Raw genomic sequence first — 27,933 nt, forward strand, 5'->3', positions numbered from 1 at the left:
ATTTTATAACAATTAATGATTGAAGATAAATATATAATTGATGTTTGTCAACATCTTTTTTGGAGCATGCACATTCTCCTCCAGGATTAGATGCTCGGACTCATGAGGATGATCTCCCTTATGATCATTCAGTGTACTCTCTATCGCAGCCTGAAAATTGCCCTCAACATCCGATCTAGTCACAGGACCCTTGGATACATCCACTTCCTGAGAATAGTCCACATTAACCTTAGCCTTAGGTTTTTTATCCTCCCCTTGGTGAAATACCTCTATCCTCATCCTGCCACTGCCACTGATGCTAGTCGCATCTTCAGCCTTATCTATCCATGCATTCATGGTCTGCAACAACATCAGAGTGAGCGAATGAGTCACTATTCTTTACCACTAAGTTACCCTCCCCCTCTTTAGATGCTTTCGGGATGGGAGACAAGATTGCAGTCGCAAACCCTTCAACTTTTTTTACACATTCTTTTTTAGATATGAGCCATTGTGAAACAATTAGCCATTGCTTGACCAACTTTCTTTGGTTTTTCTGCTGAGTGTTTGAGTGCAGTTTTTTGAGTTTAAGAAGGATACTTTTTTCATAGAAAATGTTGGATACCCAGGCTATTGACATTGAAAGTGGTTCCCTCTCTATCCACTTGTCAAGCAAGCTCCTTGTTTTATAGTACACAGGTATTTTTTCTTCTTTGACTTTTTCTTTTGTGCACTAATAGTAGATGATCCAGGTGTGGACCCCTCTAACATAGTCTTCTCAGTTTGCATATTGTATTAAACAAATTAAGAATTTTCTATAATACCAAGACAGGGAATATAGCTAAACATGACAACATAGATATAAGACAAAAACCCAAATCGTTAAAGAAAAAAAAAAACATTGTGCCCAATATACCTTGTTTATTATACATGATCCTTACCATATAAACAACAAAACTGGAGGATCAAATAAAAGCATACAAATCATCGAACCAAATAAAAAAATGTGTTTAAAAAAAACACTTGTTCAAACATTAAATAAGTGCTTAACAAAAAAAATCACCATCAATGATTCCCAAATACTCGAGGGTAAAATCCCACCTAAATAGTTGCCAAAACAATTATTGAAAGTATTATTGAAAAAGTTGCCATCGGAAAGAGGTTGGGGACCACAAAAATGCTTAAAATTTATGCAAAAAGAGCCCTTGGGTGCGGTGTTTAGGTTTTTATACTCATGAAGTTCACACATAATTTTATGCAAACTTTGTAAGATACGTTTGATGTTTCGAAGTTTGAGAGTAACAGGAGGTTTGCATAAAATTATATGTGAACGTGTGACATATGTGCAAACTTCGTCAAGCATGTGTGATGTTTCAAAGTTTGAGATTATGACAAAGTTTACACATAATTTTATGTGACTTTCGCAATGTTCGCAAAAAAACACATGTTTAACTCTTTTTAAGTGCGAGTTTGCTTTACCCGAGAAGCAGATCAGTAAAACGTGTGAACTTCGTCAGTTTTGCACATACGAGAGTTAAAAAGGTCATAACTAAATTAGTTATTTGCAATTTTGGATACGAGAAGAATAGCGAAAATTATCGCCATTTAGTATCGTAAATATGCTTATTAGAAAAAAGCCTGGCAAGGATTTGTCTGCCACGCAACTATAAACGGGGTTCCCATAATGTATGTAACCAACAAATTGTCTCCACCGAGACTTATCTTTGATTTTTTTATTAAGACAAAATGACGACTTGGTTTCCGGGAAAATCCACCGCCAATTAACAGAGAGAGAGAGAGCGGATCCTGTCAAACGTTGGGCGTTTACAGGATCTGCTCTTGTTAGCAAACTACTCAAAAATAGAAGAAAAATCTTGCGGGCGGCCTTTTGATTTTTTATGAATCCATTTCAACGCCTCCTCACCCACCGCCGCTGACTTCACAACAATGGGCGACTGCGTGGACCGAAGTTGATAGAAGTTGTTTTATGCACATCTCTCTCTCTCTCTCTCTGTCTTTCTCTCTCTCTCATGGCTGCCATTCGGCCCACTCTCTCCTCCTTTTCCCTCCCCTCCTGCAGAGTGATAACACCTTGCAGGATCTCCTCCTTCAACTCCTTATCATTCTCTCTGTTCCATGTCAAGTCCCATCGTCCCCTAAGAAATTCGAGGTACACTACCCCCCTCTCTGTCTATATATACAGATATTTCCTTTCCTAATCATTAGTGTGGTTACTTTTCAAAGTCATAAAGAATTGTTGGTACAAAAGTTATCATAGTTATGGTTGATTGATTGATTGCATGTGTTGGGAACCATGGAATTTATATACTGAGTATTGAATCCTTTTTTCATTATTTCTGTTTATGGTTATTTGGTTTTTGTTCTTGGTGGTTGTGTGCCACTAGAAAGGCAAGGGTTAATTTAATTGTGGTTACAATTGTGAAGCTGACGTTATGGTGAGAGAAGAGAATTCTCTGCTCGTTGTATCTGTGTAGAACGCTGAAGGCGACACCGTTGATGCATCTTTTATGCACAAAGTGGCGTGAGCTAATGTAATTGAGTCATGGGTATGATCGACCCATTGACCCAATCGCGGTAGGAACGTGTTAGGCCATATACTTCTGTGTCTGTGATAAGTTGCAGAAAAAGTTGTTGTAGATGACACAGCCTATAAGAGATTAGTGTATAAGTTTTGGCTTTGCACATAATGCACCAATGACGAATATATCCTATTCTTTTTCTTGTCAGAATGTCGAGGTACCTTTTAGAACTGATGAACAACAGAGAGAGAATCCTATTTTTCTTGACTTAATTTGCAAAAGCTGGCTTTGATTCTCACCAGGATCTAATTCCCACTTGGTTATCAAAAGAGAAAAGGCAGATCAGTCATGATGTTACAACAATACATTCAATTACTTTGCCATCATTAAAATAGACGGTTAGCGATTTGCATTATTTTTTCTATTTTTATTTTATTATTACACCATATACTCTGCTGATTCACATTTTTTGCTGCTCTGCTTTACCTGAAGTTTTCCTAATAAAACTGTCTGACTTTGGAGCTCTTAAGAGAAACTCATGACTGATAAGTGGGAATTCTTTTAAACATTTTTTTTCTTTTCATGCATAATGCATGCTATAGCAAGCGCTCCTGATTTTGATTCCAAAAGGTGTAATATTTGTGTAACAAGAGACTGTTATTGAACATTTGGCACTTTGGCTGAATTTGACTATGTCTTGGATGTGAGAATCGGATTTATATGGTAGAATTTGACTTGAAAGTTTCCTAACATCCAACATGATTTCGAACACTCACAATTTTTGGCACTTAAAATTTAGTGACAGGCATGATGTAGTGTTAATTTATGCTGATTACTTAGCTATTTTAGCAATATGATTTATATTCTCATGCAGGAAGTTGGGTCTAGTGAAAGCAATGGTTTTACAGGATAGGAAGAAAAATATGATGGATGCTGAGCCTAACAGTCTCCCGGTTTTGCAACATACTGATAAAGAACCTGAGGGCTTCTCAGTTGAAGGCACATCCTGCTCGGTTGAAAGTTCATCCAGTTTTCTTGAGAGTTGGATTATAAAATTCGAACAATCTGCGAATATATTGCTATTGGTACTTTCTTTAAGATTTGTAATGTAATTTTCAATATGCATTTTGGGAAGCCCCTTGTTTGAGCCTTGATTTTTTTCCAGTGAAGGCCTGTGCATTTGGATCTTCATTCCTCTAGCATGCAGTATGCACATTTCATTCCTAAATCTGTGTCTAGATAATAAATATGCTCAAACTAATAAACTGTGAAAGTTATTGGATAATCTACACTGTTATGTAAAGTTGGTGCTAAACTTGCACAATTATGTGTTGTTGTAGTGATATCATTCATTTAATTATTAAAGATATATATATATAACTATTATTATTATTATTATTATTATTGAAAAAGGATTAATATATGATTATTATTATATTACTATTACTATTATTATTATTATTATTATTCCTTTTTCAAATATATGTATATGATATTATACATATATATGGACCCTAATTGATATGGATCCGCTATAGCAAATTCTTCACAAAAAGTCTGATTTAAACTTGGTTGGTCCGCTTCATTCATCTTGGATCCAAAATCAAATTTGATCCCCATAATGAGGATCCAATACCAGAGATACAAATCCATTTGACTTAACAATTATTAAATATCCATTTCGATGTTCACGAATCGATATCTAAGATCTAAGTACGAATAATAATTAAAACAATAAAATATTCTTGTATCATCTTAATGACTTAAAAATCTAAGTTTATTTATATGATAAAAATCACGGGTATTACATCATTTCCTCCTAAAAAGAAATTTGTTCTCGAAATTTCATTGCATGATTCCAGTAGAGATTGTAGTCTGAGAGGATTGGTGTCGTCAAGGACGTACGTATGTGTGCGAGCTCCCTACATATAACCCACATATAAGTATCAGGACAACATACGACGAGTTTCTAAGGGAAGTTTGAAGCTAAAATTTGGTCTCGACACAAATTCATATATGATTCCTTTGATGGCAAAAATGTAATGAATCACGAGAAAGTCTTAACCTAAGACAATTAGAGTGTATTTTCATTAATTCTTAGTGAGGATAGACACAACCTGATATTCTTTTAGCTTGCTCTTGATTATTGGATAGAGTTTTCCTTTATTTTATCATAACCACGTCGTTGTTTTTGTCTTTGCTATTTGTAACAGACTTTTTGTCCTAAATAACCTCCACTTATTCCTAATTCCCAAGGTTTTGTGTGGCTAGTTGTCACATGTCATAACCTCGATCAAGATGTTATTCTCAAAATGGTACCATCTTTTCACAGAAGATCCAAACATATTCTCAAATCAAGGTCTAGAATCTCTCAAAGAGCGGCTCTTCTATTCTTAAAAGACACAAACATGTAATTATATTAAGATTTAAAATCAATACTGATCCAGTTCTGCTATAACTAAAGCCAAATCTATTGATCTCTAATAGTCTATATCAATCAATCTCAACAAATTCTCCCAATTTGACATGACTCTTTATTAATTAAAGATTAATAAGATCCACGTTGGATCACTTGGTCTGCAGAATGCACGACCTCACAAGGAATTACCGCCTAGACGGTATACCCGGTCTTGGACAATACACTTCCTCACAGAAATTTACCGTCTTTGTAGTTGCCCGGTCTTGGACAATGCACTACCTCACAGAGATCTATCGCTCTAGACGGATTACCTGATCTTGGTCAAACATACCCTCACAGTTAATCCTTAATGGAAAAGGTCCTCAATAGGTGCCAAAATAGTGATACTACAAATGACCACTCTCAAGGTGGGTAGCCACCAATATGGGCACAAGCATATATATCATCAATATGCATCATTACTTCATCTGGTACATAAATCATAAAATCACACATTTCACCAATAAGGTTCCATGAATCATAGTTCACTATTGAACTTAAGTATATATCACATGCTTTCAAAATCTCAGATCACGTGGCATTTCAATCATATCAGACGAAAGTATATGATCCTATACATCACATCATTGCCACCCAAAACATTGCATTTTTCAAATCTAACCGCGCAGCATGCGTAACCAAAGCATGAGTTCTATACCATGTGATCCTGTATATATCAAGAATCAACTAAACCTCAAGATACGTAACTTCTACATAGTTCGAGTTATGCACACAGGATTCAAATCATATATGTATCTAAGACATTCAGATTATTTTATCATTTCATGTGCATTGATAATTCTTCTTACATCATATCACATTCGATTATTTTGACGTGAAACACACACATATATCTACTAAGAAATTTAGTCAGACATCCATGATACACACATCAATCATGCTATGCACGTATGCTAGATCCATTCCGACAATCATAATACGGTCATCTACAATAAAACTATGTAGTCGTGATACATCATTCACCTAATAGGTCAAAATTAATAAATTCTAAGCGATAATTCACCTATATGCTAATATGAGCATCACAATAAAAGAACAAGTATCATGACTAATAACAAAAGAAAATAAATTATACTCACAGAGCGATTGCAGGGTGTAGCACGACCGTGATCTTTGATTTATTGTTCCCAAACTCTGATACCATTTGTAACGCCCCAAGATTTTAACCCAAATTTAAGAGGATTTTTTTTATAACAGCGAAAGCAAGTAATATTATGGGGTTAAACATTCTGGAACATTACAGTGGAGAGAAAGCCAAAACGTTTATTTCATTTCGCTATCAATGAATAATGACATCAGAGTTTTAAAAACATAAAAGGAACTCAAACTATCCCTGGAAAAATAAATCCAAAAATCTCGATCCAATGCCTCATCCCGCAGCCGCTCATAAACCCTATTCTTTACCTGAAAAATAGTAAATTGATTGGAATTAGACTAACACGTCTAAGTAGGAAAACTGTAACTCTTAATGCAAGTATATCATGTGTCAAGTATGTGACGTGAGTGTCGTGTGTGATTTTCAACCTATACAGAATCGCGTAAAGAAGACTATGAAACAACAATAATTAAGTAAAGCATTAAACATATTCTACATCAACAATAACAGTAACATGCATAATATTTATGTAACAACCACAATATGAATTTCATTATCTCATATCTACACATTTTAGGATTTCGTTTCATCACAAGCTCAGAATATAAAGCATGCTGAAAGAATATGCAAATGTCTCTTTAATGCCTCCACTCACTGTGATACCTAACTGTTCTAAATAATGATTATTTTATCTTATCCCGCGGGTACACACGGGCCGAGACAACCATCTCAGAAGAGAACATTCGGGGATACATTATTCAATGGTATTTTATTTACCCGAACATTCTAACTAAGACTGAAATCCCAAGGGAGCGGCCAGTGACCGAGAGAATCTCCCAAAGGCCAAACAAAAACAGGATGCATCCCTAACTTCTGCAGAAGAACAAAGAGCTACCACCTAGGACATATTGGTAGTCCGGGTCCCCCCCCCCAACTGCGAGGACTGGAGACCAACGAGTCATTTTAGCTCGAAACAAATTAAACACGTCCCCAGAGTTTTGTACCACCTACCCTCTCCAAGGTAAGCCCGAATCTGAGTGGGTTATCTTTTCATTTAATTAATTTCCCGAAATACAGTGCATTTCCCCAACTTCCTTCTACTACCATAGTAGTAGAATTCTCAACCTTAGTCATTTTACCAAGGTGTATAGAACAGTCTGAATCCTTTGTCATATTGATTGCATAACCCACTCAAAGTGCTTCGGTGCCTTTAAACTAGTCAAGCACGAATGCCCCGGTGCCTTTAAACCAATCGGGCAAAAATATTATATTTTCATTTTCATGTGGATTCACATCATAACTTCGATGGTCTATGCATGACCCTCAACACACTGGCTTGACATTCATATGTCCACAACAAACCGACCCATAGGTTTGGTTATCAGATCATCATTCATCATCATTATTATTATTTATTTATTCTTCAATAGCAAATTGCCACCACGTACCATTAGGTTTTGACTTGTGACATCCCAACACAGGGTGGCATGTATTAAAAGCTCCACCAAACAAACAAAGACACTGTTGGTGTCCTTTAATGAGCATGCAGTGTAATCCTAGAGATTTGATAATACAACTAGATACTCTTCTCCAAACACATTCTCATTTGAACATTCCACAAGATATACAACTTAGTTGGCATTTGATACTTTCAACAAATATGTAGTGTTAGGCAATAGTACTTCAGAAAAATATACAACCTAACATGCATAAGAACATTGGAGAATAAACATCTTAATGGCCATTTGAACCTTCTAGATGATATACACTTAATGGGCATTGAAACATTTTAAGAAATATGCATTTAAACATACTAAATTATGCAGCTTAGTATATAAACTTGAATATCATTTTACTATGCAGCTAAATATGCATTTAAGCATTAGTTTAATATATGACTTCATGTACCACTGAATAACAACCTAATATGCACTTAAATTTGCATTGAATATCAGCTTGATATGCAGCTTTGTACGAAGTTGATCATATACTTACTATGCAGTTACATACGCATTGAGCATCTAACTAATATGCAACTTCATATGGAACCAAACATCAACCTATAGGCATCCAATTAGGAATTTGCATATCAACTGAATATGCAGGTAAATGTCAACTTGAATTTCAACTTAATATAAATCCAACTAGATTCTCATTTATACATGTTTCCGAGATTTTTCTCGCAACAAATTACGCATAACAGAAATTTCAAATACATGAGAATATTCCCTACGCATGCACACGGATCAGAAAGCCTCAACCAGGTATGTACATTCAGAGACCTCAATTGTTTCAATCCATTTCCAAATAAATTTCACAATCCCACAAAATAAGCATGGTGATTCCTAATCCCTACACATGCTGTTATGAACCTATAGATTTCATTTATTATAGATCACCGATATCACATACAGGGCTAATCAAACTAAATTTCAGAATCATATGATGAAACAACAGCATAGATTACCATTGATGACAAGAAACGAACAACTTTCTGTTCAGTCCCATTAGCGGAAACAGTGATAACATTTGATTGCCAAGTAGATTTTCCATTGATCGACAATCTAACTTATTTACATACTGTGAATCAAATTCAGTCACTTAGAGAAAACAAATACAGATGATTACGATGTTCAGTCATCTAGAGAAAACAAATACAGATGATTCAGATATAGATGTTCACGAAAAAAACTAAGGAGCAATATGTTCGATTCTCATGAACGAATCAAGCCTGCGAAACTCACTACCTATTAATTACCCCGCATTTTAGAAAAGATGATATAGTCAAGTAAACAAAAGGGACTGAATCAACATCTAGCAGAACAACCCCATAAAAATTTTCTTTCGTTTAACCGAAACAAACCCTATCGAAAATACAGGCACGTAGCTGGCTTTACCAGAAGAAACTAAACACCTATTGTTGTGGTTTCACATGCCGAAATTGCAGACCAATTCAAATAGGCCTACAAGCACAGACACATGCTATTGGTTTTCAAATGCAGAAATGAAAAGTTACATTCAGACACATTGATGTGAAGAAGATCATATATCAAGTAGCTGGTCAAAAAGGAGAAGAATGCAAACACAGAATGCTGTGTATTAAATGCGGGAAGTACAATTCCTAGTAGCATGTAATTGATGTAACGTCACATATCAAGGTTGGATATGTTCAACCTATCGTATCCATTATGTGAAATCACTAGCAATCGTATATATATATATATATATATATATATATATATATATATATAATTATAATGACATACAGTATCGATTTATAATCCTAATAAGCACTTCGATTTCCCATCCTAATACCTAATCTTCAAAACATATGAATCACATTTTTAACAAAGAACGACTGTGAGTAACAGTTCAATAATTGATGTCACTTGACAGGGTTAATCAGCCAAACTTTTCAGTACCAAAACCAAAATTAGACTAACACCATCCCATAACGTCCAAGCGAAAGATGCAGATCAACGGTCCTAATATCAAATATAAAGCCTGAGCATGCAATTCCAGAGCTACAATATGTATACATTACAAAATTTAAAGTCGGCATAACATGATCTTACAAATTCCAGAAAATATACATAATCCGATTTAGACAAGATTTGAAGATCCAATACCGATTTTCTTAAAGACAAAATATACTAAGCACTCATGTAGAACCCAGATTCTGCCCTTATATTGGTTAAACCCACTCAAATGGGCTGAGCATGCTTGATACAAACAATCAACAACAACCATAGGAAAATCTACTATCGGAAATCCGAAATCCCCAAATCGAGGATTTGGGATTTTCGGCAAACCAAAATCCCTGATTTTTTGCTTTGGGATACATAGCAAATCCAATGCCCCCTTTCCAACTTAGAAAACCGGAACCCCCAAATCGGTGATTTGGTGTTTTCGATGACATTAAGTTTAAAAGAAACCCGAGGATAAGGGAGGAACTGGATTTGAGATTCCCTTCACAACAACTGAAATCCCCAAATCGAAGATTTGGGGTTTTTCGGACAACCCACACCATAGTCTCAACCCATAACATACCCAACAAGGAGAACACAGAAAATTCCTACCTCTTCCAGTGCTTTTCCGACGATCGGAGACTGCTGTCGTGAGAAGAGGGTCGGCCAATGTCGAATGCTCCACTGCCGAGCTCGGGTCGAGAGGGACAGAGACCGAGGGAAGAAACAAAGCGATAGGGCATGGGAGACAGAGCGAGAGAGACAACAGGGAAACGGGAAGGAGTTGAGGAAGACCGAGAGAGAGAGGGAGAGGAGAGTGGGAGGTAGAGACTCAGGGACCCCCTTTTGTAGGAGGGTGCCCGAAAAGAGAGGGTTGTTACCCTCACCAGCGGCGGCGGCACTTCCCTTTCCCCCAGCTTCTTTCGCTTGCTGCGTTAGGGTTCAGAAATGAGCCCTAACGTAGTTTTATCGAGCCACACTGTCGTTCATTTTTTTTTCTTTGTGCATACCTCTTTACACCGGGCGCGGCCTGGGTCCGGGTCCGAGACCTGGGATCCAACAGCGAGGTGGATCCGCAGTTCTCTTGCAGTGTGGATCCGCATGTTGGATCCATATGGATCCAACTATGGATCCACACATTAAAATTATATATATATATTTAATATATGATTATTATTATATTACTATTACTATTATTATTATTATTATTATTCCTTTTTCAAATATATGTATATGATATTATACATATATATGGACCCTAATTGATATGGATCCGCTATAACAAATTCTTCACAAAAAGTCTGATTTAAACTTCGTTGGTCCGCTTCATTCATCTTGGATCCAAAATCAAATTTGATCCTCATAATGAGGATCCAATACCAGAGATACAAATCCATTTGACTTAACAATTATTAAATATCCATTTCGATGTTCACGAATCAATATCTAAGATCCAAGTACGAATAATAATTAAAACAATAAAATATTCTTATATCACCTTAATGACTTAAAAATCTAAGTTTATTTATCTGATAAAAATCACGAGTATTACAGGCTCCGCCCCCTGTCGCTCACCTTGTCGTCAGGCAGGGGGCTCTGCACCCCCTGTCCTTCTTGCTTTGCCGGCAGGGGGGTCCAACCCCCCCTGCCATTTGCCTTGTCGACAGGGGGGCTCTGCTCCCCCCTGTCCTCCTTGCTTTGCCGGCAGGGGGCTCCAACCCCCCTGCCATTTGCCTTGTCGACAAGTAGCGAGGAAGGAAGCTGATAACTGCGATTGTTTGCAGGGTTTGCTCTCTTATATCTCTCTCTCTGTTACTGTCTTTTTAGATTCTTTTTCTTCTAATACATATTTGGTTGTTTATGTTAAGTGTTATTTCATTGATACGATTCTTTATAGATTTTCTTATTTCCTGTTTTTGCATGTGTTGATTTTCATGCTAGTGGAATATTATGTATTGGAGAACGTCTTAGTTTATTATATTTGATGATGTGTTCCAGTATTTAATCAAACTGTTGATGATGGTCGCCTCATTTATCGTTTTATTTAGTTGTTCTGTCATTTTGTAAACAGAGTGATGTTTCTAATTCATGTATAATTTTTAACTTTTAGTTGTTCTGTCTCTCCTCGAGGATTAGCCTGTTTCAAGCCAATGCTATAGGCCTTGGATATGTCTGTCCATGAACATGAACCTGCTTTTGATTAGCTTAGGCTGGTATAGGTGTCATGCCACTGGATGTTGGGTTGTACAATATACTTCTATATGCATTGTTAGTAATTTATCGTCGATTCACATATCAAATCTGCCTAAATGTTGGCATTGTTCCTCTTGGATTAGTTAACTACTTGTATCTTTACTTTTAGTTGCTAATCTGTGTTTGCATCACTACTAATAGTTCTCTGCATCGGGTGTCTTATTGTATGCTGATTTTTAGATTTCTTTAAAAATCTGAATAAACATGACAAGTTTTGAATATGGTATATATTTTTTGCATTTGTTTTCATGTAATGTGTGGTCAGCAGAATGCATGATGTTAATATATATTTTGTTATATGTATTTTTGCAGTTGAACAATGCGAAAAGATGTAGGATGGGATCATGGAGTTAAATTTCCAAATCCTACTAAAGATCTCAAACTCGTAGGACATGTAATTTGCAATTACTGTCATAAAGTGACTACATGAGGCATCTATAGGCTAAAACATCACTTAGCTGACACAAAACATGGTGTAAGCATGTGCGGAGCAGTTTCACCTGATGTCAAAAGTTTTTTTCAGAATCATCTAAAGGATCAAAAGCAAAAGAAAGAAGAGTTAGAACAAAAGAAGTTGGATATCGTGAGAAGTGTTTATTTTGGATCATCAACAGTCGATGATGTAAATAAAGAAACTAGTGGATCATGTAGTGATGCAAAAACAAGTACAGGTGGTCCTATGGACCTTTTTGTGAACAAAGAAGCATGACAAACCACAATAAACACTGCTTTCAAAAGGAATGAAAGAAAAAATGTATGTCGTGTCATTGGTAGATTTTTTTATGCAAATGCCTTATCATTTAATTTTTGCAACAGTCCATATTTTGGTGCAATGGTAGAAGCTATTGCAAATTATGGGCGAGGGTTCAAACCGCCTTCTTATCACGAGATTAGAACGTGGATTTTGAAGGACGAGGTAGATTGTACTCATGAAATTTTAAAAGAGTTTAAAAAAGAATGACCAAAGGTTGGTTGCAGTATTATGGCAGATGGTTGGACAGATGGAAAAGGAAGAAAGTTAATTAATTTTCTTGTGAACAGTTCATCTGGGATAGTATTTTTGAAGTCCATTGACATCAGCGACATGGAAAAAACTGGTGCAAATTTGTGTAAGTTGTTTGAAGAAGTTGTTAAAGAAGTTGGTGAAAGTAATGTGGTGCAATTCATTATATATAATGCACCAAATTATGTGGCAGCTGAGAATATGTTAACAGCAGAAAAAACATGTTTTTGGACACCGTGTAGCGCACTGCTTGAATCTTATGTTAAAAGATATTAGAAATATATCAATTTTTAAAGATACAGTGGAAAAGGCAAAAAAAATTACAAGATACATTTATAGTCATGCTATGAGATTTCGATCTCGTATGTGTGGTTCACCTGCACAGGAAAGGAGAGAGAGAGAGAGAGAGAGAGAGAGAGAGAGAGAGAGAGAGAGAGAGAGAGAGAGAGAGAGAGAGAGAGATGCACAATCGGCTGGGGCGGCACACCCTTGCTCGACCTCCAAACCCTAACTTTTATAAAACAAAACAAGTATACAACGAGCCTTGTAATATCAGAGATATTACAAGGATGCCATTAATGAAGATGAATTTAGCATGTGTTTCATTTAATATGCCATGCGTATGGATCTGGATCCAAATCCATACACATGGTATATTTTAACACCCTCCCTCAAGTTGTACGTGATTTTGGAGCATGTACAACTTGCTCTTCAATAACCAAAATTTGGAGCATGATTTTAACCCCTTGGTAAACAGGTCTGCCACTTGATCTTCTGTTCGAACATGACGTAGTTCTATCTCCTTCATCTCGACTTTCTGCCGTATGAAATGTTGATCAATCTCAATGTGCTTCATTCTGCTATGCTGGATAGGATTACATGCAATGTTTATTGTGCTTTGATTGTCACATAGAAGAAATGATCGAATAATTGTCTCCCCAAGATCACTCAATAAGTGTCTAATCCATGTGGCTTCTGCCGTGCCTGCAGCCATCGATCTGTATTCAACCTTTGTACTCGATCGTGCCACTGCCTTTTGTTTTCTGCTCCTCCAGGACACTAAATTGTGTCCAATATATACACAATATCCAGAGACAGATCGTCTCTCATCTGGATCCCCTGCTCAATCTGCGTCTGTATAAGTGATGAGTTCATGCCCTCTATGCAGATTATCGTTCTTGCGATAAACAAGTCCGTCTCCTATAGTTCCTTTTAAATAACGTAGAATGCACTTCACAACTTCCATATGACCCTCCGTTAGAGCATGCATAAACTGGGATACCTGATTGACAACATAAACTATATCAGGTCTGGTAAAGGTCAAGTACTGTAACATCCCCACGAGACTTCTATACGTTGTAGGGTTGACACAAAGATGACCATCTTCAGAGCTCAACCTTTGATGTAATACACTAGGAGTACTGACTGGTTTGCATTTCGTCATCCCGGCTCTTTCCAGAAGGTCAAGAGTATATTTTTGTTGCATGAGTGTCAATGTGTCTTGTTGTCTGTCAACTTCCACACCAAGAAAGTACCTCAACTCCCTAAATCTTTCATCTTGAAAGTTTTCATTAAAAATTGCTTCACGTCTTGCACATGATTATTTGAACTCCCAGTGATCATAATGTCATCAACATATATAAGAAGTATAACAATGTCTGCCTTTTGGTAAATAAAGAGTGAGTGATCCAGAGGGCATCTTCTAAAACCATAACTCTGAATTTGCATAGAGAAACTTTCAAACCAGGAACGAGAGGCCTGTTTCAACCCATACAAAGATTTTCTTAGTTTGCACACCCAGGCAGTGGGATCCTTCTCGGCATAACCAGGAGGTTGCTCCATATACACTTCTTCCTTTAAAGTTCCATGCAAAAATGCATTTTTAACATCCATCTGGCTAAGGCTCCAACCTCGATCGACTGCTAGGGATATGATGACACAAATAGTACCCATTTTGACTACCGGACTAAAAGTTTCATCGTAGTCTTCACCATATTGTTGTGTGAATCCTCGAGCAACAAGTCATGCCTTATATCTGTCAATGCTTCCTTCAGGCTTATACTTTGTTTTATAAACCCATTTTGAGCCAACTACATTCTTTCCTTCTGGCCGAGGGACTATTTCCCAAGTCTGGCATTCATGAAGAGCTTCCATTTCTTCATTCATAGCTTCAGTCCAATGACGAGATTGAAGAGCTTGATTAAAACAAGTGGATTCATCCTGTTTTGTGAGCTGAGACATAAACAACTGGAAATCAAGGGAGAAGGTCTCATAACTCACCCATCGTTGAATAGGATGCTTAATGCGTGACAACCTTTGAGCCGGATCATTGGCGATGCTTTCCACATTCCTCGGCTCTGTATTTTTGTCCCGTCTAGTGTATATCTGCCCAGAGAAGCGTTCTACTGGGGGTGGTTCAACTGGAGACTCAACTGGAGATAATTCAACATGCATCTGTGAGTCATTCAACTGCCTACTCAAGCCGAAGGAAGGACAATTTGTCTGACATGTTTCTCCTGTATTAGCAAAAAGATTTGCGCTCATCCATGGATCATATACTTCTAATTCTCAAGATGGCAACGCTGCAGAGTCATTGACCTGAAAATTTCGTTCGTTTCTGGAGGTCCTAATACGTTTTGTAGTAGGATCATAGCATCGATAACCTTTGTATTCATCTGCATACCCAACAAATCTGCACTTGACAGCCTTGTCCTGAAACTTATTTCGCAGAGATGAATCAACATGTACATAACATACACAACCAAAAACACGCAGCTCATCGTAAGAGGGATGTTGCCCGAATAAATAATAGGGAGATTTCCGATCCAAAAGTGCCATAGGAAGACGATTTATGATATGAACAGATGTGTGAAAAACTTCTGTCCAGAGACTAACGGGCACATTGCTATCATGTAACATGCTCATCGCGCTCTCTACAATATACCTGTGTTTCCTCTCCACAACCCCATTTTGTTGAGGAGTATGAGGGCAAGAAACCTGTCGACTTATTCCTTTATCCCAAAGAAAGGCAATAAACTCGTTCGATGAATACTCTCCTCCACCATCACATTGTAAATGCACAATTTCACAAGCAAACTTTGTTTTGACCATCGAATGGAATTCCCGAAATATTTGAAAAACTTCATGCTTGTGTTTTAAGAAATATATCCAAGTATAACGGGAATAAGAATTAATAAAGATAACATAGTAACGGCTGCCAGAAAGAGAAGAAATAGGTGCGGGTCCCCAAACATCAGAACAAATAATCTCAAATGGCTTTGAAGCTCTTTTATTTATAATATGAAAAGGAAGAACATGACTTTTGCAGAGTTCGCATGAAGAACATTTATTATTATTATCAAAAAATGAACATAAACTAGACTCTGGAAGGAGACCATCAGATACAAGGTTTTCAACGAAACCCGACTACAATGTCCCAAACGACTATGCCAAGTATCTGACTTATTACAATGAGATGAATTAAAAACTTCCAGTGAAGGGAAAAACAAAGACTTTGAAGGTGAAGACACTGAAGAATGCTTGGACGACTTCAACTGGAGAACTAGGACTGAAGACGAAGACACTGAAGGAATCTCCTTGAAGACGTACATGTTTCCTTGTCGCTCCCCCTTAGCGAACGTCTCCTTCGTTCGTAGATCCTTAACATAAACAGAAGATGGAGTAAATTCGACGGAAGAATTCATATCGTCAACAAGTTTAGCTACAGAAACAATGCTCTTTTTAATATTAGGAGCAAGAAGGACATTGGACAAGTGAAGTGAGGACTTTGACATAGGGATATGTGCACTGCCAGTATGACTAATGGAGTGATAAGTTCCATCTCCCGTAACTATACTACCTTTTTCAAAATAAGGCAATAAGTGAGATAACTTACCCGCATTACCCGTAACATGTGTGGTGGCACCTGAATCAACATACCATTCGCCTTGTTCATTTTGCTTGATCGTCATCTGTGACAATGCTGATAACAAAAGTTGTTGCACATCTGTGGATGACCCTTTTGTGTCCACAATAGTAGCTGATTTATTCTCAATTTTGTTTATTTTTCCTCTATTCTGTAGATTAAACCAACAATCAACTTTCACATGTCCTCTTTTGTTACATAAGAAACAAGTGGGCACTCTCCTCTGATTCCTTGTATTAAAACCCCCTGAAATATTAGGTGTAGGCAAGATACCACGTCCTCCCTGCCCAAAACGTCCGCGGCCTCTGCCTCCTTGATGCCCTCCATTCCCTCGTCCAAAACCTACAGAAGTGTCCATGGCCAAAACTGAATGAGGACGAGCTGATTCATTTCCTTCTGCCCTTTGTTTCATAATCATCTCATGCTGGAGAAGTTTCGCTTGAAGGTCGTCAAAAGTGGGCAACTGCGGAAGGCATGATAAAGTCGTGGTAAGCATGTCAAAATCAGGACCCAATCCATTGAGAAGTTGTTGAACTTTATCTTTAAAGTTGTTGAACTTTATCTTTATCTGCAATAACACTTCCAATAACCGCCAATTGTTCAGTAATACTCTTCAAGCGGCCTATGTATTCCATGACTGTCATGGAGCCTTTCTTCAAACTTTGAAATTCATTTTTTAAGTACATAACTCGGGCTTCTGATATCTGAGAATATGTCTGAGACAACTTACTCTACAGATCCGCTGCAGTACAATCATCTGAAAGAGTAACCAACACTTCTTGAGAGAGTGTTGACGTAATATAAGCAACCAAAGACTGATCCCGCTTCCTCCAAGCTGTATACTCTGGATTCTTAATAGAAATGGTAATTATGTCACCCTTCTCATCCTTGGTTTCCTGCAAAATAAGGCGTGGTGGTATAGGAACTAAACCATCCAGATGTTCATCGAGATCCTGACTCCGTATAAAAGGAAGGATTTGCCTCTTCCAAGTCAAAAAATTAGAATGAGCAAGTTTTTCTGTAATGAGCTGACTCAAAAAATTTGCAGAGGGACCGAATGACGATGAGTAATCCATATCAATGGGACAATGAATAAGCAAACAAAACGAATGGAAATAAACAAACAGGTTTGAGATCACTTAATCAATAAGTAATTTTTCCTTTTTTTTTGCAGTTCAGAATCGAGATTGTAAATAGTTACAATCTGCCTGTAGGCATTGCATAGGGGACACTAAAATAGCAATAAAGGAAAAAATTTCTGGAATCAAGGAATGAATGAAACTGACAGACGTTAAAAGTTCTGGAAATCAAAGAATGAATAAAAAAATTTCTGGAATCAAAGACGTTAAAGAGTGGAAATCAAAGAGATTGTTATCACGTTAAAGGGTGAAATTTCTGGAAATAGAAAAAATAAGTAGCAGACGAAGGGATTGATATCACGTTAAGAATCGAGAACTAGCAGAATAGAAAAAAATGGTGACTATAACAAAAAAATGAATCAAACAGGCTACAATCAGTCGTTTATGGCTGCAGTCAGAGAGGAGAATGAAAAAAAAGGGAAAAGATGAGTTGCATAGAAAGATTGGGAGAGGAAGACAAGCCAAAACCTGTGATCTCGATGAACACGCTCCTAATAGGATTCCGCAACCCCAAGCTCTGATACCATATGAGATTTCGATCTCGTATGTGTGGTTCAGCCTGCACAGGAAAGTAGAAAGAGAGAGAGAGAGAGAGAGAGAGAGAGAGAGAGAGAGAGAGAGAGAGAGAGAGAGAGAGAGAGAGAGAGAGAGATGCACAATCGGCTGGGGCGGCACACCCTTGCTCGACCTCCAAACCCTAACTTTTATAAAACAAAACAAGTATACAACGAGCCTTGTAATATCAGAGATATTGCAAGGATGCCATTAATGAAGATGAATTTATCATGTGTTTCATTTAATATGCCATGCGTATGGATCTGGATCTAGATCCATACGCATGGTATATTTTAACACATGCATGGGTATTAAATTTAATGAGAAAATTCACAAAGAAGAAAAAACTTCTGCGTCCAGCCGTCACTCGTTTTGCCACAACATATCTTACACTTCATAGTATTGGATGTTATAAGAAAGAGTTAAAGTCGATGTTCTTATATTCAAATTTTAGATCATCTAATTATTATAAGAAATCTGATGCTCAGAACGTTTGTTATATTGTTCTTAATGATCATACGTTTTGGGCTGCCATATCATATGCAATTAAAGCTACACTACCTCTCGTGAAAGTGTTGTGACTAGTTGATGGAGACAAACTTACTATGGGATTTTTGTATGAGGCAATGGATAGAGCGAAAGAGGAAATTGCTTCAAACCTTGACAATGTCGAAAGAAAATATAAACCTATTTGGGATATCATTGATAGATGATGGGACTTGCAACTTCATAAGCCTTTGCATGCAACTGCCTATTATTTAAATCCACATTTTCATTATGCTGACAACTTCAACCCTGATGGAGAAGTTATGAGTGTCTTTCATGATTGTATTGAAAAATTAGTTTCTGATGCAATTATTCGGTTGAAAATTACAACACAAATCGATGCATTTAAAAAGGTAAAGGGGTTGCTTGGCAGAGAGGCAACTGTTACAACAAGAAAATTAAAAAGTCCTGGTAAGTTTGCAATTATGTTGTTATTTGTCAATATTTTTTTATGTTTTTGTTAATTATGACATTCTTAATGTTTTTATTATTTTATTTTAATGCAGCTGATTGGTGGAGTTCATTTGGGCACGAAAATCCTGAGTTGATGAATTTTGCAATTCGAATTCTAAGTTTGACATGCAGTGTATATCGGGCTGTGAGAGGAATTGGAGTACTTTCTCATTGGTTTGTGACTTTGTATTTTATTTTTGAAATACATTTTTATAAGTTTAATTATCTTATATTTGATTATCAATGATTTGAAATTATAGGTGCATACAAAACGAAGGAATAGACTTGAACAAGAGAAGATGAATGCATTGGTTTTTGTAATGTACAATATCAAATTAAGAGAGAAATATGAAGATGAGGGCTACCAAAGACCCTATATGTCTAGATCATATAGACTGAGGCGATGGGTGAATTGTGGAGAAGGAAGATCCAGTGTTGCCAAGTGATCCCAATTGGTTGGAGGATTCATGGTTGGATCCGAACTTCGACATAAATGCCATTGAGCATGTGCCTATTGAAAAAGTCACTTCACCTCATATTTCACAAAGTGGTTCTAGGCAAGATGTCTTTAAGAGATCGATGTAAAGTTATATTCCTTTTACCTAGCTATGAATATAAATGTATTTTTTTAATTACATAACATAAATATTTAATAAATGATTTTTTATTGAAGGAAAAAGAAAAACAAAAGAAGTAATTGAGGACGTGGATGAAGAAAGTGTAGATGATGAAGAGTCAGAGAATGAAGATGAAGAAGAACCTATTTATATGGATTCTTCAGATGATGATATTGAAGACTTAAATATTGATGATGACGAGACACAACAAGAGCCTAGGCCCTAATTCATATCATAGAGCTATTGGCCATTTATATGTTTTTGGGTCTTTCAGTTGTAATTGTGAATGTTAACACTCTCATTTTGAAGAGTTCTGGACAAATACATTAACATTTGGTTGTTAATGTTAACATGCATTTTCTAATTATGACATGATGTTGTTAGTGCTAATATGCATTTTGTTGTTAATGTTAGTTTTTTTATTGAATGAATGCTCATATTTAATTTCTTAGATACTTACGTAGATAAAGTTGTTGCATTAATGTTACTTTTACATGTTAATCTCATATTTTTTTCATATTTATTTGAGATTTTTTATTTCGTGTTGGTTGGCGCTTCTTTAATAAAGCATTTCTTATTTATTTATAATTTTAGATAATTTTTATAGTTTTTTTTTAAGTTAATTTTTTTTTTGAGGCTTGCGCTTTGCGCCTCGAGGCTTACGCCTCGCCTCAGATTTTGGTGGAGCGCCTCACTACGCCTCAACGCTTTTCACAACACTGGTATGTACGTACGTACATATGTATCTATCTTCTATTTATTGTTCTTCATCTTTTACTTTTTATCCAGGGATACTTCTGGAATTATTCTCTTATATTGTGCATCTAATCTTCTTATATGATATCATAGACAAAGCTTTGTATTTGACTTCATCTCAAGACAACATGATGACATCATCTTAAAAAGTATATTTTGCAACCAACTAACTTCCTCCATTTTTTCCCTTTCTGTTTGAAAAAGGTCTTGGTCCATTCTTGGCATTTTTGTGTTTTTCTGCACACAAAAAAAGAAAAGAAGAAAAAGGTGGGAAGAAACTGCAACTCTTTTTTTCTGGAAACTACTCTCTCTCTCTCTCTCTGTCTCTTCTTGATTTTAAGGTCTGCAGAAATGGGGAGAAAAGGGTTTTATGAACCATAAGTCAGCTCTAAGAGAGTAAGCAGCTCATAGCATTAGTAAAAATCATGTAGGTCTAGATCTTACTCTGCTACCATGAACAATTTGCAGTTTTGAATTTGATAAGCACATACCAGATCTAATTGGTTATCTGATCTGATCTAAAAAGGTTACTGAACCTGATCAATTATAACCCTTACCTGGTAGAAGGTGCAAAATCAACACTTTTATCTGCTCAACTAATTGAGATGCTTTAGGATTTCCCCATTGTCACTAATTCCAACTTTCACTTTGTTCTTGCTGTACTGACAAGCTAGCATGTTCTTTCATCATTTTTTTATCAGTTTTACTTGTTGAGTTTAATTTTTCTTTGTTTGTAAATCTGCTTCTAACATAAAATTAATGTGGCAATGCTTTCAGGAATCAGTTATTAAGATCTTAGATGCATTGTACAAAGATCGTGAGTATGCAAGGTTCTATGTACTTGAAACTATTGCAAGAGTTCCATATTTTGGTGAGCGTGTAATTCTTTTTGTTTATATATCTGGTTATTTGCATAATTACCAATATTCATACATGTGTAAAGATACTAATTTACATGCATGTGTCATGTACTTAAAATTACAGCCAAGTATTGACCAGTTTTAAAGTTGGATTTAAGTTTTTGTTCTGACCTGGTTCACTTTTCCATGACAAGTTAGTCAGGTTTGTCTAAATAGTTGGTTTCTTGGTCCAAGATGGGTCTATCCTTCTCCACAAAGAATATGGATACAGATTGGCCTAGGAATTTTTTAAAATTACTCTCATTGGTCGTAGATGAAAATCTTCCGATGTCTAATAGTTCTTTGGGTAATTTACATATAGACACTTTAGTTTATTTAAGATAAATGTCTACCTTCTGAAGAAATTTCTCAGTTGACTGCCAGAATTACTTTTGATATCACCTAAATTTGGTTCTCTTAATAATACTTTTAACTTTTGCCATTCTTAAAATTATTAAATGCCACTTTTTTAGCTCCTCAGTTTGTGTAGCTACTAAGCTCAATATCTTCGGGAGCCACCCATTTTTGCTCAAGAAGTGCCAATTTGTTCCAAAGTGGAGACAAAATACTAAAATAATCACGGATACTCATGTCTCCTTGTTTAGTGGTTCTAATTTTGTCTTGACAAACATATTGTCTAGAAAGATTTTTTTGGGCATACATACCCTTAAGAAAGAAGTGTTGTGCGATCGTAGAATGCCATTGCGGATGAAGGAAAAGTTTTATAGGACGACAATTACGCCCGCTTTACTATATGGTACGAAATGTTGGGCTGCCAAGAGACATCATATTCAAAAAATGAGTGTAGCTGAGATGCGTATGCTTAGATGGATGTGTGGAAATACAATAAAAGATAAGATTCGAAATGAGGAGATACGTAAGAAGGTAGGCGTTGCATCCATTGAAAATAGGATGAGAGAGAATCGTTTACGGTGGTTTGGATATATTCGGCAAAGGCCTAATGATGCTCCAGTTAGAAGGATGGAGAAATGGGAAAATATATTAGTTAAAAGAGGTCGGGGTAGGCCTAAGAAGACTTGGATGGAGATGATAGGAAACGATATGAATGCTTTGAACCTCACCGAGGACATGGCATTGGATAGAAATGATTGGAGGAGAAGGATTCATGTGGAAGACCCAGAATGATTTTCTTTTTTGGTTCATATCGCCGACCCCAATTGTTTTGGGCTGAAGGCGTAGTTGTAGTTGTTGTTGTTGTTGTTGTATACCCTTAAGAAAGAACCATGCTTCATTGGCTCTTTTAAACTTAGCAATGTTGGTACATATTTTTATGTCAATGTGCCCATCACAAATCCCCAAAGTTTCTTGCCTTTAAGGTGATTCTCCTTGGCCGAAGCCCATATCATGTAGTTGGATCCATTCAGTTTGAAGGAGAACCCTACTCTTGATTCATGCTCCATAACGGAAAAGAAGTGCATCAGAAGAAAAGGGAGCAAAACACTTCAATCAGGAGCATGCGATCTTCTATCACCACAAACAAGCCCTCCAAGATCAAAAGAACCCAATGAACTCTGATACCATGTAATGAAATACAAGCTCATAAGATAGATGCCACAAGAGGTTGTTAAAATGTATTGTATAATCATATATATATATTGGGTTGTGTAATTAGGGTATTTGACCAAGGGTATTTTGGTCATTTTATACATGTAATAGATGTTGTCCATTAGGGACAGTTTAGTCATTTTATTAGGTTTATTATTTTTAGTCTTTTTGACATTCCAATGACTCTTGGGAGCTCCCCAAGGCCATACCCTCCTGTATAAATAGAGGGCTTTCACCCTCATTTTGTTTATGCTTGTTCTAAGCATATTGCAATAATTTTTGTTTTTATATTTGGTGTTCCTCTCTTTTTGAGAGGTTTATATTCTTAGCCCTTTGTGGCTTTTGTGTATTTGGCCCATAAGTGGCATTTGTATTTATGTGTACACATTTTTAACCTTCTTGTGGCATTTTTGTAAGTGCACTTGTTTCATTACATGGTATCAGAGCTATAAGCTCTTGAACACATGTGGACTCATAAAGAAAAAGTGTTGAAAGGAGGTGTTGGAAGCTTGGATCGTGTAAATAAACCTATAACATATCTACATCAACTTGGGGCACCACATCTTCTTCTTATCTCTCTCTCTTACTCTTTTCACTCATTCTCTTCTTTTCCACTATGGTTGATAAAGAAGTTGTAATGGTTGTTCCCATCAAATTTGATGGGGAAAATTACAATATGTGGGCAGAAACAATTAAAAAAATTCTTATGGGCAAAGATATGTGGCAATTTGTTGATGATTCCACATTGGAACTACAACCAATTATCACAAAAATAGTTGTTGGGAAAGATGGTGAGTCTAAGGAAGAGAACCTTAAGGGAATTAATACAGAAAAGGCTATGATCGATTATAAAAAAGTCTCTAAAGAGTAGGAAGTATGCCATGCCAAATTTTTTTCTCTTTTCATGGGTAGTATGCATGAGGAGCTATGCTCCAACATACTTGAATTTGAAAGAGCCGACGAGGCTTGGGAATATGTTAGACAAATATATACCTAAAAAGATATGGCTACAAATGGGATCTCAAGGATAAAATACATAGTTGCAAGCAAGGTGAGAAACTTGAGCCTATATGGGAAACTCTTAATGATGCTCAAGAATGAAAAAAATACAAGCATGAGGAATAATTGTTCCAATTTTTTAGAAGTATTAGACCCAAATTCGAATAAGTTCGGGTCAATATTATTCATAGAGAAAAACCTCTTCCCTTACATGAAGTCTTAGCTCAAGTATGTATGGAGGAGACGAGTCCAACTCTATGGAGACTAAGGATAATGTGTTGGCCATCTCAATACCGGGTGCCAATACAAATGTTTACAAACCACCATATATTTCAAAACCTTATTATGGGAAGTCTAGATATGATGACAACAAGAAAAAGAGTATATTAACATGTCATAATTATGGAGAATCGGGTCATATTAAGCCCTATTGCCCAAAATTCAAAGGAAGAGAAAACAAAAATGTAGTATATGTGGGAACGTCTCACGAAGAAAGAAGTGGGGCCAATGATGATTCAAAATCTATTGAAACCATGTCTCTCAAATCATGGAGGCCCTTCATCCAGTAATCAAGAACTCCTCTTCATTTCCTTTCGGAGCTCGGTCTTTACATCTTCACCTCCCGGTAAGGTTTCTTAGCTTTTAGATTTCGAAGCCTTATTTCATATGACTCCACATAGTTTTTTGCTTCCCAAATGTTGCACTAATTCAATGCAAAGTAATGTTTTTACCGCCGATGGGTCCTCTCTAAACATAAAAAGCATTGAAAATTTTAAAAATTCTTTAAAATTTTTTATTCCAAAATTTAGGCTTGTCCCAAAATTAAATTTAAACCTTCTTTCAGTTTCACAAATTATCGACCATGGGTGTAGCGTCTCCTTATTATCTAAACAGTGTTTGGTGCAGGATCTCTAGTCCGGAAAGCTGAGTGCACTCAGATGTATGAGGACCTTCTCCTATCATATCTAAAGGTGATTTTTCTTATTATGTGATATTTGTTGATGATTATACAAGATTTTCATGGATATACTTTCTAAGGTACAAGTATGAGGTTTTTGAAAACTTTAAAAAATATCATAACCTTATCAAAAATCAATTTAAAATTAAAATTTCTATCTTCCGCTCCGACTCTAGGGGAGAGTTTATGTCAAATGATTTTAAAACTTATTTTGAAAACAATGGAATTGTTTACCAAAGATCTTATGCCTATAAAACTCAACAAAACGAACTAGCTGAGAGAAAACATAGGCACATAATTGAGACTGCTAGAACTTTTTTAATTTCAAAGGATGATCCAAAACCTATGTTATCGCGACACGACACTTAGGATGCCGTACTCGTGTCGACACGGGTACTGGTATCTGGACACAACACTTGTCGTGTCCTATATTATCCTATATTATATTATATTATATTATATTATATATTATATTTTAAATATATAATATATATTTTAGATATATAATATATATTTTAGATATATAATATATATTTTAGATATATAATATATATTTTTCAGTATATATTTAGCCGTGTCCCCGTACCTACATTTTCTGGAATTGTCGTGTCGTACCCTCCGTACCCATACCCACACCCATACCCAGGTGACATAGTCCAAAACATTTTTGGGCGGAAGCCTGTTTGACGACTGTATATCTTATTAACAGACTTCCATAATCAAAGCTTCAAAACATTTTATGTAATAACCTCAATTTTTATAATTTTTATTTGAAAATAACAGGTGTTTTTCTAATTTTGGGCCTCGGATCCGTTATCGGATCCATAAAAGAATCCATAAATAACCCACAAAAGGGCGTCAAGTTATACTTATAATAGTAATTTTTAATTAAATAAATAATTAATAGTATTTATAAGAAGAAAAATAAATAAAGTTTAGTATAGAGGGTCGGACCCACAATTGGATCCACGAATCCAACTGAGGATCCGACACTCATAGGCGAACCGGGTCCATTATTAAAATGGACCCAGCATCACGGGTCACGGGCTCGGACCCGGACCCGAGTTCTTTTCAAAAGGGGCAACCCGATAAGGGTTGCCCGATAAAGCCTAACAGGAAAAAGGAAAGAGGGGAAGGGGGGGTTACGCAGGGCATAACCGACCTCCCCCATCTCGGCGTGAAGGGGGGAGGGGTCTTGCCCGATAAGAGGGAGTGGAGAGGGGACTCTCTTCACTCGTCTCTCTCTCTCCACTCAGTCCCTCATCTCTCTCCCTCGTCTCTCTCCCTCGTCTCTCTCGCTCTCTCTATCTGTGTGCGTGCGCCGGAGGAGAGGGGGTCGCCGGCGAGATCTAGGCCACCAACAACCACGACAGCAGCCGTGAGTGGAGTTTTGGCCACCAGCCACCACCGAAGGCCACTGCAGCAGTGAGGAGCGTCAGCCGCGGCCCTGCTTTCGCGATTGCCGCCGTTGATCGCCGGAGAAATATTCAATAAGGTACGATGCTTCTTGGATTTTTGGGTGAGGAATCGAACAAGGGTTCGATTCCGTGCGATGGCTTGAGATGAGTTCTTGGAAAACCCTTCCTGGGGCTATTCTTTTTCTCAAGAATCATGGGGTTTTCAGTTTCTGTTAGATTTGGGGATGATTGACAAAAACCCCAATTCAGTCGAAATTGGTCTTACCAACAACTGTATGCTTGTTTTAGTTTTAGTTGAAATATTTAATTTTTATCAGTATCATTAGCTTGCTAAAAGATTGCATTGGATAAATCAACATTTGCTTTTTCTAGTCTTTTGTACTTTTACCTTGAACATTGTCCAATCCATAAATTTCATATTACAGTAACACAAAAGAATACTACGAATGCCTATGTCAACAAACATATATAGTATTCAGAAAACCTACTTTAGAAGTCGCATACTAAAGGCCATTGGAGGACTCTAGGATTATATGGTGCCAATATTGTTTGTAAGGAAAGGGTAATAAAACTGGGGACTCCATGTAGTTGGTAGGAGCTGTCAGTGCACGTCTCCTTGTGAGGGGACGTTGCAGGTTCAAACCCCAGTGGTTCGATGAATAATAACTGGTGGGGTCTGCCTAACCCTCCTTACTTTTTGGATTGTATTTAAATTTCTTGTTAAGTTGATGATGCTAACTTCTTTAATGATTAATTCTCGATGTTTAGCATTTTATGTGAGTTCTTTTAGAGCTTGTAAAAACTTGAGACACAGAATAATTAACTGTTATATTTATTTTAGAATTTCTATTTATTAACTTTATGAAGGATTTTTCCTTTAGGAGCAATGGGTGCATACATTTTAGAGTGAAAGAGATGGATTTTTGGATTAAATATTTAGAATATTGAAGTTATAAGGCTTACTGAAAGTCAAACTGATTTTTGTTATAGATGGTGGAGACTGAGATCTGGATTGACTTGATAGTGTTATTTTCGAGCAGGTCATCGCCTGAGAAAGAATAAAGGGGTCTCAAGAACCTAATTTTATTTTCTTTTTAATAAAAATGGCATAAAAATCTAAAAATTCAATTTTCTTGTTGAAAAACTGGTGGTTTGATTAAATCAATCAATCACCAGTTGACGTCTTCAGGATTTGGAAATCCAAATTTAGTTACAAGGAAACCTCTCTAACTTGGATGCAGCAAAGATGTTGGTTGCCGACTTATGCATTTACAATATCATTAATTAG

At 36.6% G+C, this 27,933-nt stretch overlaps 1 protein-coding gene across 1 annotated transcript in view; it reads left to right on the forward strand.

Annotated features, from left to right (window-relative positions):
- The first annotated feature begins 1,750 nt into the window (after positions 1–1,750).
- The window catches only part of IM (Alternative oxidase family protein), a 157,217-nt gene continuing 131,034 nt past the window's right edge, over positions 1,751–27,933 (forward strand). The window contains exons 1-3 of the mRNA XM_089990872.1: positions 1,751–2,146; positions 3,391–3,601; positions 21,583–21,676. Of these exons, the coding sequence (XP_089846998.1) occupies positions 2,007–2,146; positions 3,391–3,601; positions 21,583–21,676 (445 nt within the window). The 5' untranslated portion in view covers positions 1,751–2,006. The remainder of the gene's footprint in view (positions 2,147–3,390; positions 3,602–21,582; positions 21,677–27,933) is intronic.

This window comes from Nuphar pumila, chromosome 16 (assembly GCF_984573655.1).
Source record: "Nuphar pumila chromosome 16, dmNupPumi1.hap1.1, whole genome shotgun sequence".
NCBI lineage: Eukaryota > Viridiplantae > Streptophyta > Magnoliopsida > Nymphaeales > Nymphaeaceae > Nuphar > Nuphar pumila.